Source organism: Pangasianodon hypophthalmus, chromosome 27, assembly GCF_027358585.1.
Source record: "Pangasianodon hypophthalmus isolate fPanHyp1 chromosome 27, fPanHyp1.pri, whole genome shotgun sequence".
Lineage (NCBI taxonomy): Eukaryota > Metazoa > Chordata > Actinopteri > Siluriformes > Pangasiidae > Pangasianodon > Pangasianodon hypophthalmus.
In genome coordinates this window covers 3,966,054-3,982,511 of record NC_069736.1, presented here as the reverse complement: position 1 = coordinate 3,982,511, position 16,458 = coordinate 3,966,054, and the positions used below count along the sequence as shown (strand labels likewise).

General features: G+C 37.4%; 2 protein-coding genes across 7 annotated transcripts in view; one reads left to right on the top strand and one right to left on the bottom strand.

The window, feature by feature from the left end:
* Positions 1-534: 534 nt before the first annotated feature.
* Positions 535-11,644, bottom strand: rnf170 (ring finger protein 170). The gene is made up of 7 exons (XM_026922266.3): positions 11,491-11,644; positions 10,561-10,723; positions 10,307-10,382; positions 8,568-8,679; positions 7,190-7,263; positions 6,839-6,970; positions 535-5,736 (listed from the first exon to the last, which is right to left on the bottom strand). The coding sequence occupies exons 2-7, from the start codon at positions 10,698-10,700 to the stop codon at positions 5,467-5,469; spliced, it is 804 nt and encodes a 267-aa protein (XP_026778067.1). The 5' UTR covers positions 10,701-10,723; positions 11,491-11,644; the 3' UTR covers positions 535-5,466.
* A 493-nt stretch (positions 11,645-12,137) lies between these two features.
* Positions 12,138-16,458, top strand: part of hook3 (hook microtubule-tethering protein 3) — a 35,879-nt gene continuing 31,558 nt past the window's right edge. For 3 of the 6 annotated variants that reach the window (XM_053230354.1, XM_053230351.1, XM_053230352.1), the window contains exon 1: positions 12,139-12,503. In XM_053230354.1, the coding sequence (XP_053086329.1) occupies positions 12,447-12,503 (57 nt within the window). In that variant the 5' untranslated portion in view covers positions 12,139-12,446. Of the gene's footprint in view, positions 12,504-16,458 lie in introns of all 6 variants that reach the window. The other 3 variants (XM_034300612.2, XM_053230353.1, XM_053230350.1) reach the window with 2 other exon arrangements.

Genomic DNA, 16,458 nt, shown 5'->3' with positions numbered 1-16,458 from the left:
TTGTCATGCTGGATCAGGTTTGGCCCTCTTAGTTCCAGTGAAGGGAAACTGACAATCATGTGCCTCCAACTTTGTGGCAACAGTTTGGGAAAATCTGTTGGGGGTATATGGGGGTCATGGTCAGATGTCCACATACTTTTGGACATGTAGGGTATTTTTGAGGCTAATGTAGCTATCAATTAAGCTATCAATTAAGGGAAGCTCATAGCTACGACTGTAGCTTCAGACAAACAGCATGTCTTAATTGTCTCACAAGCTCCCAAAGACATTTGGCTTTTTAACCCCATTGTACACATTATTAGCAGATTCATTAAATAGCAGAATAAGTCTGTATCACAAATGAAGACACAAATCAAATCAGAATTATAAGAAAATGCAACGTGCAAACTTTAACCATAACAACACTCGCTAGCTTCTTATAGGATTACATGAAAAACGTGCACTGGCAGATCAAAATAAAAAAATTTAAAAATAAAATAAAATAACCCACCAAGTGTACAGGATTCCTACACTGCTGTGTAAGAAATGAAAATAGACAGTGTTGCAGATACTTTATTTGTAATTGCTTGTTCAAGTTCTCAATCCTGTGGTTGTCTCAGAGTCAAGGCACAGCACGTTGTGCAAAAGATCCACAGCTCCATGCACTTCGTTTCTAACACCAGGATAGTAGATGAGAGATATTAAGAGCATAATTTCACATTTCACTTGAATTCTGTGGCTCTGTGGCATGGTTACTGTGTAGATCTATAACATTTGGTATGGCTTAGGAAACAACAGAATAACATTTTCATCGAATGTGCACATTAGGCACACGCTTTAATGTAACATTGGACATGAGGATTATTTATAATTATGCCTATAGAAAGTCCTGTTTATAATCATATTCGTACTGCCTTATGAACACAGGTGTACGTACACAGCTTACCCGTCTCCAGAGAAAACCTCCAGCTGTCAGCAGAGTAAATGTTATGAGTAGTCAGAAAAAGTAATTTGCAAAACACTGGATTATGCTTTATCTCTAAAATAAATAGCATTTACAAAAATATTTATGAGCAAATTTGCCTTTAAGGGTTAGTGTTCATATGGGTGACTTAAAACCTACATAAGCCCATTCTGAAAGAACTGACATAACACTATATACTGTAGTTATAAAGGCTTACTCCAACAGCTGTCACATAGACTGCTTTCAGTAATTATGATAATAAAGAGTTGACATAACACCTGCATTATGTGACACAAAGCTATGTTGTCATAAGGCTGTTATAATACTTTCCAGGCTGACTTGCAAAGAGAGTGTGATAACAGCAAAACAAAACAATTTAAGGCCAGAGAAAATACACATAGTGCTGTTATTTTTTTGTCATAACATTGTTGTAAGTCTTCATTAAACTCTCAGAATCAGTCAAATTATGCTTGTGTTACTTGAGGGCCAGAGAAAATATACATAGCGGGATCATTATGGTGTCATAACAATGGTATAAGTCTTAATTAGACTATTATAAATATCTAAATTATTTTTCAGCAAAATCTTAAAAGTATTAAGTTTGATTTAATTAAGGGCCAGAGAAAATATACATGGTTCTGTCATTACAGTGTCATAACAGTGTTATAAGTCGTAATTAGAAAATTAGCTAACTTACGTTCACTTTCGTTAACGGCCACGGAAATTATACACAATAACTCTGTCATTATCATGCCATAGCACTGCTATAAGTCGTCATTAAACTGTTATACTCACTTTATGTAGGGGCCAGAGGAAATATTGCTGTCACCTTGCTGTCATTACAGTGTCATAGGATTGTTATAAGTCTTAATAAAATCTCATTCACCTTACTTCAGAGCTAGAAAATACACGTGTGTGTATTTACTGTGTCACAACATTGTTATAAGTCTTATAAATGCTCATACTCACTCAGTATACCAAACTCACTGTATCTCTGTCACTACCATGTCACAAGGCTGTTATAAATCTTCATTAAAAATCTTGAAAACAGTATAATTACATTTGCTTTACTTAGGAGCCAGAGAAAATGTGCACAGCTCTATCATTATGGTGTCATTATATTGCTATAAGTCACATAGGTGCCAGCGGTAATACATGACTGTTATTACAGTGTCATAGCACTGCCCTAAGTACTCTTATAATACTTATAACCAGAAATATAACAAATACAGCGGTCAAAGTCAACTGTCATGGCTTTCCAATGCAAATCAGTCGTAACACTACTGTATGTCAACAAAAATCTATGTCACTTGACTTAGGTGTTATGTCACCTTGACATAAAGCAGTTCTGACTAAACTGAATAACGCAGTCGAAGAGCTGATGCCGGCTGTTATGTACTGAGGCTTTATAAACCTTTGGGTAGACATATGGTGGATGTCACGAAGGGGTTATGTAGGTGTCATGCAGCCCTATGAACACTGGGCTTAAATAAAGCGTTTCCCTTTATGCCTGTTGTAAAGGTCAACCACATCATCAGATTCAGCATGAAGCCCACAATGAGAAAGTTTGAATACAATCTGAAGAAAACAAAAATTCCATAAACATTAAATGTTAGAACTGTCTCCCATTTGACAATGATTTAACTGCGAATTAGCGAAATATCAATGAAACTCTGAGTTTCTACACGTTCTGAAACAGAAGGGATTTTTACCCAAACCTATAAATAAAGTCTGTTTATATGGAAACTCACAGCTGGTCATAATTCGGGAGGATTCTTTTTTTTTTTTTTTTTCCTGTGCTGTTCTGGTTTCCCCCAGTGCCCATCTGTGCATTTCGCTCGAAAGCAGTCGCATCTTCTGTGGAAGCACACTTTCCATTTTGCTTCACGCACTGACGGAAAGATGACTTTTCTTTACCCGCAATGCTCTGCCTACGCATTAATAGATCACAGCTTAGCCTTTTATTTATATATCGGAAATCTGTTCGTGGCCCAGTTCCAGATGCAGTGCAAGAACTTTCATAGCCAAAGATAAAAATGTAAGAGCCGGCTATGGTTTTTTATACTGAATCTCTAAATTGGCATGGATTTACACATTTTATTTAGTCCGTTTTCCCATAATATAGGTTTATTTTCTTCATCATGATCTCAAGAAGCAAAAAAACATTGTGTATGTGGAAAAAAAAAATCACTGGATATGAGTAATCAGGAAATTAATTAACAAAATATTGGATTATCCCTTAATTTACAAAAATAATTACGATCAAGTTGCATTTAGCTGTAACACTTTAAAAATAGTGTTTATAAGGCTACGTAAAATCTTCATAAGCCCTTTTGGACATAGTGGACATATACTTGTCTATAGTTATGTTATAAATTTATAATGTTGCCTATAGTTGTGTAAGAATAATCCAACAAACACTGTGCTGGTCAAGTTTGACATAAAGTTTGACATAAAGTTTGACTTAAAGTTGACGTGAGACTTTATTTTGAAAAAGTAAAACGATAAATAGCTCATGTTGATATCATGAAAAATAGGAATACTTATAAATTTATAAAGTACCTTATCAAATATTTATGTATGATGTTATGAATGAGTTCATGACATCATTGTTATAAAGTATAAGTTGTAACAAAATGACACAATTACAAAATAATAATGATGTTTTCTAAAGGAAAAGTTTCACATTGAAACTTTGTGATATTTTTGTTACTGCTGGAAGAAATCATCTGCCATTGTGTGATAATGACAAACAACTAAATATCATGACAAAGTAAATAAAAATGAACATATAATTAAGTAAAATTGGATGAAATATAATATGTAAATCCATGGCATTTAGGTTTTTCATAGTTTTAACCACTGAGTTTCAGAAATAAAAAAAAAGGCTCGAATTCAAAATACTACACACAGGTTTAGGAGGTTTAGTTACTGAAATGTTTTCAGAAATAATCATGACTGGTTCAGGGTTGCTCTTAAAAAGTCAAAAATCACTGTTATTGAATGAGATCTTCTGTTTAACTCTTAAAGCGGTAGTTTGTAATTATTAAAATCTTTTCTAGACCTAGAATAATCTATAATATCTATAATACAGATATTATATAATATCTACTATAGATATTATACAATATCTATACTATATAATATGTATAATGTAGTTTTAAAGATAGCTTAGTAAAACTGTGGTTGTGGTCAATTCTGAAGTGATCAGGACAGGAACCTGCTCCCTATAAAGGCTACAACGATCATACGGCTCCCTCTAGAGGGGTTGAAAGAAATAACGATTCTGAACACAATTTAAGCAAAATTCTCAAAACTGTAGCTATTTTAATGTCGCACAATAGCTGATACTTTTTGGATCATACTTACGATCCCATTTTGTAATAACGGAGAAATGAATTAAGCAGCAATTACGTCCTCATGCCGTTACAGTTTCAGTTCACAGTTACAGTTCCCTTAGCCTGATTCTGAAAAGTGAGCTAATCAACAATCACAAATAATTACAGCTATGGGACGTTACATTTTTTTTAAAAAGTGGTTTTTAATCCTTTTAGTCACAATTTGTTATTACAAAATGAAATGTTTATGTTTTGTACTTAAACCTGAATCATATTTATAGGTAAATCAGGAGCACAGAGTCCATGACCATTTGGAAGAGGCTTTTAAATTAAATACTTTTCTTCACTTCACTAAAATGGCTGCAGCCGAAGTCCTCTATGTAGCTTTCATCACTTCAGAATTACACCAGCAAGCGTTTAGCAATATTACTATACACGGAATCTGACTTCTTGTTGTATATCTTTTTTTATATTTCCATTTTTCTGGCCCTGAAATAAGCTCCGCCCCCAGCTACAATAGAGCAGTACTGTTCTGCTACTCTTCCTTAAAAGGCAAATCTATAAGAGGTGTATGTTTCAAAGAGGGTGGGGTCAGCTTTTTTCATCTCAGTAAAATGGCTCTAAAGATTACAAACTGCCCGTTTAAACACATGACTGATTTCTAGTAATATTAAAACCAGCATGTTGTTAGAGCTACTGTAACTAACATAGGAGGCAGGCAAATTAGCATCGAGCAGGGGAGAATTTATTTTAGTTTATTAAACTTTGTTTCGATAAATATAAATTATACACAAACGTAAAAAGTAATAACGATTTGAATTAGTGAGCTAGCTAACGTTAGCTTTTTGTTCGACATTAACCAAGCTCATATTTCAGTGATGCCAATATCTTACTCAGTGCTTAACTAATGTTAGCTTAACCACAAAGTAGTTCGCTAACATCACTAGCTTTGTTTTGTTTGGCCACTCGAGCCAGCCAATCACGATCATTTCTACTGAAAAAACAAACAATCAAACAAAAAAAAACTAAACCTCCTGTGTGTAGTATGTATTTCATATTACAAGGACAGAAGCTCCACCTGACCTCAGTTATTTAAGCTGAATATTATACGACACACACACACACACACACACTCAGTGATAAAACTGTAAACGCTTTAGAACTGATCACAGCTAGGGGTCGTGCTCAGCCGGCTAGCCTCTGCGTCACCACCTCCCTGTACATGATAGAGATGTAGATGAAGAGGAGGAGGATGACGAAGAAGTCGTCCATGAAGCCGAGCAGGCCGAACAGAGCCTCGGGGATGAAGTCAAGCGGAGAGGCTAGGTAGGTCAGCGCCCCCACCAGGCACAGCAGGATCCGGATCCGGAACATCCAGAAGAGTCCGCCGACGGAGAACATCTCCCTGAAGGCATGGCGGAGGAGAGTCGGGACGTCACGCAAACGGTCCAGGAGCTACACGACACACACAGGGAAAGAGAGAGCAGAATCAACACACATATTCTGTTTTTTAGTATTTCTCCCCAATTCCCACCCACCATCCAGCTCTCGCCAACCGAATCCAGCCAAACGCATCTTATCGAACTGCTGCTCATGCTGCATCACAGGGCAAAGCGATATCTGCCCTCTTCCGCATACATGAGCTCACAGACATCTACGACTGGCTAGAGTCACTGTGTTTATCTACACAATATTCTTAACCAGAGCTGGGAATGGATGTACGATTGTGTCTCACTGTAACTTTTCAAATAATTTTCATCTATTTTTAACTGTTAGCTATATGTTGTTCCGAACATCAATTGATTTTTATATTTCTGTTTTATTTCTGCTTTGGACATCTTGTGTTTTTTTTTTCCCCCAGATCGTAATAAATAAATAATTGAAAGAAATACCATCCATCGATCCAACAATTATTCTATCTATCCCTCTATCTATCCATGTATCTATGAATGCATGAATATACAAACATATAATACAGCTTTTTTCCTCCACATGCCACAAATTCACAGTAAAAGTTTTAATATATAAACAGGCACTTATTATACAGTATCATTGCTGGCATTGTATCAGTGTTTTTATTCACTATTTATAAACACATTTGTATCAAGAATGCTTAACATCCTTTATACCACTGATGAATTCTGTCGGAGGGTGTTGATTATTTTTCTGTAACAGCAGCTCTGACAGTAGTTCCAGTGCTCGTTTTAAGTTTGTCATTTCTATAGTAACAACGTACACAAGGACTTGTGTGGCGAATTCTCCATATAATCTAAGGCTAATAAGAAGCAAATTAAAAATGTGTTGTTTAGCAAAGAAAAACCTATATTTGTTGATTGTAATAAGATGTTTATTTAACATTTATTGAATGAGTCTCCAGTGTCGGTTCTTTGTAACTGTCAGAAAATTTTCCTCCACAGGAAAGTTTTCCAGAATCTTCTCTGTATGACGTAAGTGTTAACAGGAACTAAGCTGTCATGTAACTATAAATGGATAAAAAAGTATGACATGTCGTTGAGTAATAAATTAAAAATAGTTATGTAAACTCATGGAGACTCACAGATCTGGGCTGTCCTGAGAATCTGCGGTTGTAATCGTTGACGTCATTGAGGATCTGGTTCGCATCCGGCTGTCCGTCTCGCGTCCGAGCGCTCTGCTCCGTGCCCCGGAAAAGCGGGAACAGCAGGGTCACCTGAGGGCAGATGTTGGTATCCAAGTGAGGCAGAAAATTATACAAGGATGCAAGCACAAAGCCAGGCAGTTACATGGAATTTAAATCTGCACAGTACTGAGATTTGCCCTCACAACCTTCCGGTTACTGGAAGTGAACTTTAACCACAAAGCTCAACTCCTAACTGGTTTCTGCGAGGATCCTGGATATGAATTTAAACTGTAGAATTTGTCATCTTACTATTTGTCTACAGATGGGACAGCTTATGGCTCCGAGCCATGTGCCATAGCGCCAGTATGCAATAATACAGGAACCTGTGGAACACAGATAATACACAGATCAGTACAAGATGAGAATCTGAGCACGGCTCGAATTTCCGACCTTTCCGTCAGATTCATGTGTATTTCTAAAGAACAGCTGATCAAAATGCTGCATTAAGCTGCTTTCACACTTGCCTTTTTTTTTTTTTTAAAGACAAAGCACCAGTTTATTCTGTAACAGTAACAACGCTCTTACCAGTTCTAGCTACTATCAGCCAACTAAGTATTATTATTAGTAGTAGCAATAAAGCTAAAATAATGATTGATAATGAGGTTGTTTGCCTTCGCTGTATCTTTGAAGGGAGAAAGTCAAGAGAGCTTGAGCTGGTTGTGCGACCTGATTGTATACAGCTACAATTAAAGTGGGACTTCACATCACGTACTGGTGAATATCTCAAAAAATAGACATTCTGTTATTTTTAGTTACACTGCAACCTTTTAATACTGTCAGTGAAATATTTGCGTAATGTCGTAAAATTTGCTCACTGACTGTAAGACTTCCTTCAGGCGCTGTTGGTTTTTGATGCTTGGCCCCCTAAGCTGCGACCTGATTGGTCAGGAGCTTGATGTTACATCACACTTTTCTGAAAGGTTGAACTTGTTTTAACATTGAACATTCCACCGTTATCCAAAAAAAATTTAAGCGGCATACATAACTTTTGAAAACTTCTCACAGAGTTACATGTAAAACACGGGCTAGTGGTTGAAAAACTACGCTAAGTGTGAAAGCAGCCTAAGATGGTCATGTTAAAGGAAAAAAAATTTGCCAAAAAATCTAATTCACACAACTTTCCACTTAGAACAAATGTAATCAATCAGACAAGCTATGTTTTGTGTCTGGTGTTTACGTCTTTAGTTTTGCGTTGGAACCATAAAGCTAATGGAGCTAACAAATAATAGAAGTCTGTCTCACCAAAAAATGAATTCTTTTAAATATCTGCCTCAACCAGCACCCAGGGATGTCATTCTTTAGTGATGTCACACATCCAAATTACCTGCTGATGTGGTTTAGGACACTGTGAGACTTACTGTAACCTGTACACATGAACTAACCTTCAGTGTAGCTGAATGGTGTAAGGTTATGTGGGCGGCCATTCTGGACAACCAGAAATCACTAATTTTATATAGTTTCTATATAACTATAGTTCCACTTGAACCTAAATGTATACATACGAGCCATTATGTAGCTTGTATATGAAGATTTGTATATATTAGCATAATTTATCTGGGGTGAGACTTCCATCACAAATGATATATAAGAGGTCAGGAGGAATGATGGATGAGTGGGAGGCTCTCACCACAGAAGAGGTGACCGCAGTTAGTCTCCACGGGGAGAACAGCCTGCTGGAGACACACTGGACAGGACATGTCTGAGTAGTACTGATGCCTCGGCGTTGGTGATGCTGTTTCCTGAAAGAGAGGAAAGAGAGAAAGAGAGTTATATTAGAAGAATGACTCCACTAATGAAGAAAAAGAGAAGATGCATGTCTTCAATATATGTATGGAATGCCATTTCTGGTAAAAAGCTGTCTAAGGTCTGTGCACTATGGCCCTAATTTAAAGATCTGCACATGCTACACAAGTCAACAAAGGATCGCATCTTTCACATGAGCAAAATAGCACTGCCACAGCAAAATTTAAAAAATTATATTTAAAGGCACAATCGCTTACATTTAAAATGTTAATATTTAGACCTGTAATAATCATATAATTTCATATAAATCTCTCTCATATAACTGTAATTCACAATTTTGCATGCAATTAATCTGACTAATTGTTTTATATTAGGTTCCGTTTTTTAAATATTTTTTCTGACCCAGAATTTAGCTCCGCCCCCAAGCTGGAACACTGCTGCTCATCTCATCTTATTCTCTTTAAAAGGCAGCTCACAAGGCATACACACTTTGAGCAGAATGGGTGGGGTCAGTGTTTGTTAGGGTTTTTACTGCAATTGTGATTCACTTTTCAGGCAGCAGAGGGCACTAAAAAGACAAACTGTCCCTTTAACAGAGTGTCACAAACAAACAGCACCCCATTTAAAGAAAATGAAAAAGGTAAATAATGGTTTTAATGGTAAATGATGGTTTCAGTGTAAACCAAAATAATGACTTAACAAGAAGAGTCAAGAAAATTGAACAAATTGATGGATAATTAGATTCCCTGTGAGCTACTAGTTACTCTGAGAAACACTTGAGTCAGTGTTTATATTTATATATATGTGTGTGTGTATATATATATATATATATATATATAAAAAAGCACTGACAATGCCGTAATGTCATATAACACATTAGGGCTGCTTTTTTTCTGACAGCGTTCCTTGTTAGATCTGGTTTCGACTAAACAAGGAGGACGGGTTCCCCTTTTAAATCTCGGTTCCTCTCAACATTTCTTCCTAATCGGATAAAGGTTTTTTCCCTCTTCCTTGCTCCTTGATCCTGAATTTCTTAAAGCTATTTTGCAAAGATGGCATTTTTTTTTTTTTAAAGAAATACCCCACTGACCAATCAAACGTGCACAAATCCCCCTTACTCTAAATGTAGCCGAGACACATTTGGTTTCGCTGATTTCTGCTTCTTTCATTTTGTCTTGGAGCTATGTGAGAGTAATAGAAATAAGCAACTATTACATTTCGTAATATCATATTTTACATTTTATAAAATACCACTAATAGCCTGCATATAGAAATTTCACTTCAGAATGGAGCTGTATCATCATTTGTTTCACGTCTAGCATTGTGCTACACAAGGAACGTTCCTGAAAAACAGTGTGTACTTTTCCAGCTGTATATGGTTGAAATAACAATAAAAGCCACTTGACTTGAAAAAGGGGGCGGAGCCTAGAAACAAGGAGGCTAATAGACAGAAAAGGATTACGGTGGGGTTTTGGTCAGTTTTATGGATTTCTATAAGCCAATATTTGTCCTAAACCATATTTCAGTTCTAGGTTGTATCACAACAAAATGATGAAAAGGACATGGGGGGTGAAAACTTATGCACTGTATATTAAAATGAACACTAAGTGATTCCTCACAGACCTGCTCTGTCTGTAGCTGCTGTCGAACTGCTCGCACGTGCTCCTGATTCTCCGGGTGGATCCTCTGCTGCTCATTCCTGACACACACACACACACACACACACATAGAGAGAGAGAGAGACAGAGAGAGAGACAGAGAGTGAGACAGACAGAGAAGGCAAATAGTGAATTTGGGCTCAGCGATTTTAAAACGCACACAGGCAAACAGCCAAGAAGATGTAAGGTGTGTGTGTGTATGTATACAAGTGTGTGAACCTGCACAGCAGTGTAGCCAGACAAGCCAGGAACGTCACACACAGGACGACCACAAACAGCACTGGGTCACTGACACCTTCGATAAGGGAGTGCTCATCTGGGATGGAAGGATTTGCATCCGGACAGTCGGGGTTTTCCATTCCACCTGCTCATAGCCTGCTCACTTCTCAACATTACAGCAAAAAAAACAAAACAAAACAAACAAAATCAGAGATCAGTCTACTGAATATACTTCCAGGGTGGAAATATTACACTGAAATTAAAGGTATGGGTATTAAAAATGAAAGGGAAAGAACTGTAGGTGTAAACTGAAACTAGAAGGGTTGTGTGTCAGCTTGTGTTTTTCCCCCAACACTGTCTCCCACTTTTTGCACAATTCAAATCACACGAAAGGATCCATCAACCATATTTTCATCAGCATGTCATGATTTTAATGAATCATTCTAGACAAATTCCCTTTCTTTCCAGCACAGTAGGATATACTTTTCACCTCTGGTAGTTCACTAATAATAATAATAATAACAGCAACAACAACAATTATTATGAATACCATTATTATTATTATTATTATTATTAGTAGTAGTAGTAGTAGTAATAATAATGATAATAGTAAGTATAAAATATCATACAAAATTACATTCAAATATTTGTAATTATAATTTAACATTTTTATATAATAAAATATAATAAAAATATGTGCCCTCCTCCAAAATTACTTAATAATGTATACATTATCATGTACATGCATCTGAGATATTTATATATATATATATATATATATATGTATGTATACATAGAGTTCATAGTAAGTGATATTCACAACAGCTAATATCTAATAGCTAATGAACACCGCATTTGGCGTTAATGTATTTAATAAATAACACACACAGACACACACACACAGACTCATGTCCTGTATTTAACACTTACATGAGTTCATAACAATCCGCTGGTCAAATGAAATTATGCCTCCAACACACTCAACAACCAAGCAGACATGTAAACTATCAAACGCCACCGGCCGCGATACAAATACATCCCTTTTCCTTGTGTAATGCACTACCTAGGGTGTATAAATCATAATGTCATACCGTGAGTAGTGCTCCTAAATAGGGGATGAAAAGCGATTTGAAATTCAACCAATCGCAATTCGCCAGGAAGTCACTTCCGCATTTTTTCTCCGGTCCACCTTTTCTTAGTAGTTCGTTGCGTTTGCCTGTTTTAGTTTCCGTTTAAAATTTGTTACGGTGCAATAAAAAATTTGTTTATCATTGGCTTAATTTTGTACACACTTTTAGTTATTGAATAAAAGTACATTCTATATTGTTGCATAGATTAGGATTTATATCGTTTATACATTTTTATCAGGAGTTTATCTGGCTGCTTTTGCAGGGTGGCATTCTCAGGACCCTAGCTAACAGAGAAAAAAAAACACCAGACAACGTTATTTTCCAAACCCGTATTTGAGTAAATCCCGCCTTCTGTGATGGGATTGGCTAGTAATTTGGACTCGATGATTATGTAATATCTGATTGGATAGAATCAACCATTCGTAGTGAAGAAGGCGGGATTTGTTGAAAACGGGTGGGAGAAAAAAGTAAGACGAATAGCTGTAGCTTCGCCGGTGGAGCGGTTGCGTGTGTCTCCACGTATTTGTTCATAAGAAAACGGTTTTATTGTGTTTTTATTTGATTGTGTGATTCGATAACGGAACTGGGACGTGGTAAGACGCGTTTAAATCGCTTGGAGTGACCGGTTATACGTCGTGATATCTGTGTTTTTGGTGATCAGATCGATCAGACTGTTTTTTGGGGGCAGAAAACACGTCCTGTCTGGGTTTTGATAAAGTAACAGGTGGATAGCGGTGTGGATTAAAAGCTGCTGCGATGAGCCATTTGGACGCAGTGGATCGAGTCGAGCTGTGTGAGAGTCTCCTAACATGGGTGAGAAATCAGTGCTCTGTGTGTGTGTGTGTGTGTGTGTGTGTGTGTGTGTGTAAAGGCTTTATGTGTCATTTTCAGTAAAACAGAGAAAGTGGTCGAGAAGAGAAACCAGGAATCTTAAAGGAAAACTCCACCCTTTAACACATTACACATGATTCTACTGAAATATTTGTGTTGTGTTCAGAGATTGTGGTTCTGATGTCTTGGATTGTGTAATATTTTCGTTATTGCCGTGAGAAGTTAAATGTTGTGTGCCCTGCTGACGTCACAGGGTGACTTTTTTAAATTTCTAGTGTAGTTACAATCTCCAACATAATTGATAACAGTCAAGAGCTTCTTTTCTTCCTCACCATTTTCCAGCGACGTTCAACGGCGTATTAACGTGAAATCCGACATATAATATAGCGGAGACTTAACATCCCAGAATGCAGTGCAGCTGAGTTATAGTACATACTGCGTTCATGACCAAGTAATGGTGGACGAACGTTTTTGGCCGCAGCTACTTGCTGTATTTAGTTGCCTCGCTCAGTGAATCTACAGCAGTGAAAAGGGAGAAACGATGTCAGGACTTGTAAACATATTGTGAAATGTCCAAATTTGAACCCAATTTATTTAAAAATCATTCAACCCTAAGTACAGGTTGTGGTGTCACTTCTCATTCCTGACCTAAACAACTGCTTAAAGCACCACGCGATCTCCCAGTGCATCCCCTAAAGGTCACGGGGTCAGCTCGGGTGGTAGAGGCGAGTGCTTGTTCTGGTCTGATGAGTGAAACCCGAGTGTGCCAGCGGACCATATGCTGTTACATCATAACTGAGGAGACAGACGGAGTGCCAGAGTCCTCATCATGGTCCGTGCCAGGTGAAGGGGAACTAGCTGAGCCAGGCCTGTTACCAAATACTTCACTGCTTCATTGCAAGTGGCAATTTAGCACTGGGAAGGGTACGAATGTGGACTCGTAATTCAGCGCTAGCTGACTCATTGGTCAGGATCCATTGGTCAGGATCCATTGGTCCTCGTCTCTGAGGCTTTTACCCGTGTTGTTGCCTGTTGTAACCAGAGCATCACTGGTCAAATTTGGGAAACACTGGAATAACACACGAAGGGCCATGCTGTTATTGGAAAACAATCCATGTCTGGGTGACGTGATGCATCCTGCCTCAAAGCAGAGTCACTGGTACCACCATGATGTGGGTTATTTTCCTTTAACAGCACGACCTGCAGTTTTATTAATGAACGACTCGTCACACTTTTTTAACATTATATAGTTACATTTAACGCTAATGTTATTTAACATCCACAAAACAAGTTAGTTCCTGTTCTGGCTTACGTTATAGCAGCTATAAACTGTTGTTCTCTTACCAACCTTTCTTTTTTTCTCTCTCAAAGACAAAAAAAAGCAGCTTGTCATGTTACCAAGAAACCGGAAAGCACAAAGTCCTGAAGACTTTCCTGTGGCGGAAAAACTGACACTGGAGACTCCTTCATCTCCTTACAGAATACTTCACCATATCATTGGTTATAGGTTCTTTTTTTTGGTTAAATAACAGCACGTTTTTAAATTTGTTCTTTAGATTATGTACCAGTGTATCAGCTGTTAATGAGGAAATGATAATGTTTTAGAATGAGCGCTTTCATAAAATCATTTGTATCATTTATAGTACAGCTGGAGCTACTATCAGAGCTGCTGTTATTGGAAATTAATCAAAACCTTCTGATTTGAGAATTCAGTATGCAGTAAACAGGATGTTGTGGGTTTGCCACCTTTCATGTGGTTGTCTGGTTAGGTCAGCTGATGAAGTGTGTATGGATCTCAAGCTTAACCCTTTGGCTTTGTGAAAGTCGTTGGTTTAGTGGTAGCTCAGTGGAACGTTCGTTGCTGATGATCACAAGGTTGTTTATTCAAATCCCAGGACTCGCAGGATCTTTGTAGAACCTTAAGCAAGGCCCCATGACCCCCATCCTCACCACGGTACTCTATTACAGCTGATCCTGTGCTAAAAAATGGGTGAAGGAATGTTTACCGGTCTTCAATGAATCCATTCGATTGAAGCCTGGGACCAAACAACAGAAAGTAATCAGAAGCCTTAATCTTTTAAAGTCTTGTGATTATAGTCACAATAGCAGTTTGGGCAGCAGTTGCGGTCGAACTGGTTACAGAAGACTTTGGGTTAAATTGGAGATGCGCAGAAACACAGACAAAAATATTGTTGAACAACTGTACAACCATCACATCGTGTTGAAACACGTTGAGCAAAATGAAGACATCAGTCAGAATAACGTCTTTTCTTGCAGTTTGGTGCCATGAAAGAACAACATAGCTACTAGCCAAATATTAGCGAAAAGCTTGCGTTTGGTCGTGATTTGCAAACACGGTAGTTGTTGTTCGATCTAATGTGTCCTCTTCCTGGGAATTCGAGAACTCCAGGACATGCTTGTGCTTGAGTGTGAGAATTTCCACTGCCTCTGCCTCTATTTTATTTTATTTTATTAATCTAAACTAGTCACAGAGTCGGTATAGAAATGGAAAACCCGGACACGTCAGGCTGCAGATAAGAAGTAAGGAGCCCACTGGACCGAAGCATCACTGCAGGAATGCAAGTCCTGACACATACACTCGTAAAAGAAAGTCAGACTGATGACACACTGCTGCTGCTGTCATTGTAGAGAAGGACAGAGCTGACTGAAGTGCCTCAGCCAGCGAGGCAGAGTTGCAGCATTAATACTGACTCAAGAATTACGTTCATAAGACAGCCATGTACTTGACGAAAACAGTTGACATAAAGGGTAATAATGCTGCTTTGCATTACTGCATGTATACAAACTCATATACAGTGATGTATATTAGCACTGTTAAATTCTTGATTCTGATTATGCTAATTCATTTTCTATAACAGCAGCTTGTTCTAATATGTTATTGTTTCTATAGTAACAACATACACGCAGACTTATATAATGGACACTCCATAGAAACGGATAAAAACGTGTAATTGTTGATTGTTGATGGTAATGTTTTCAATGATTTACGGAAGGAGTCTCCAGTGTCAATCTGAGGTAAAGCTGTAAGTAAGTTTTCTGCCACAGAACATTAAATGTTACTATAAATGGATAAAAAGTACGTTGTTCTTTAAATAAATAGAAACACCTGTCATCATTGGCATATTTTTTGGAATAAGTGTAATAAAGCACTTCAGGGCATGCTGTTATAGAAGAATAATCCATCCTGTCACACCACCTTGTTGATTATTTTCCTATAACAGCACGCTCCTGTCCTGTTTTATTCCTTACATTTATAAATAGTTACACGTAGCTATAACGGCAGTTTCCGTGATTGTTTTTTTTTTCTGTCCCAAATTCTGGAAGATCCAGGTGGAAGGCACTGCACTTTCCTGGATCTGTCTGTACTTACACTGGGTCTGAATTATACAACAGTTAGCCTAGTTCTTGTCCACTAATTTGATTGGTCGAGAAGTGATCAGGGGTGCTTATATTGACTGTAACTGCATTCGTTATATTCTTTTTTTTTTTTTTTTTCTCCGAATTTCTGGCAGTTGAATACTGTTTTTTTTTAATTCATGTTTTTTTAAAATTTGCATAAAAGTACAGGAAGTAGACGTAAAGTACTGTGTGTGAGACGTAGTTGTTTACATGCTACTTCGCTGCTTTAAAATAATTGGTAGCAGTATTACCCTGATATTGTGACATTTGTCTTATTTCTCTAATTAGAAACATTTGTGCATGTTAAATATTTTTTTTACTTGAGCAGGCAGCCAGAAGATGGACAAAGAGGTGGAACAAACTCAACAACACAGATATTTAATGATAAGCATTCCTCCAGCTTGTATTTATTTATTTATTTATTTATTTAGATAGTAGAGAGTACAGATCCTGTTTCTGAGCCTCTCAAATTTGTGTTAAAGTTCGCCTGGGCGAGCTTCACACGAAGAGAAATGAA

Excerpts from the sequence above, each read along its gene's own strand:
- rnf170 (XM_026922266.3), bottom strand. The coding sequence starts at position 10,700 with ATGGAAAACCCCGACTGTCCGGATGCAAATCCTTCCATCCCAGATGAG. Across the intron at positions 10,383-10,560 it reads CTGGCTACACTGCTGTGCAG|GAATGAGCAGCAGAGGATCC; the intron begins GTTCACACACTT and ends TGTGTGTGTCAG. Across the intron at positions 7,264-8,567 it reads CTGCGGTCACCTCTTCTGTG|GTTCCTGTATTATTGCATAC; the intron begins GTGAGAGCCTCC and ends TGTGTTCCACAG.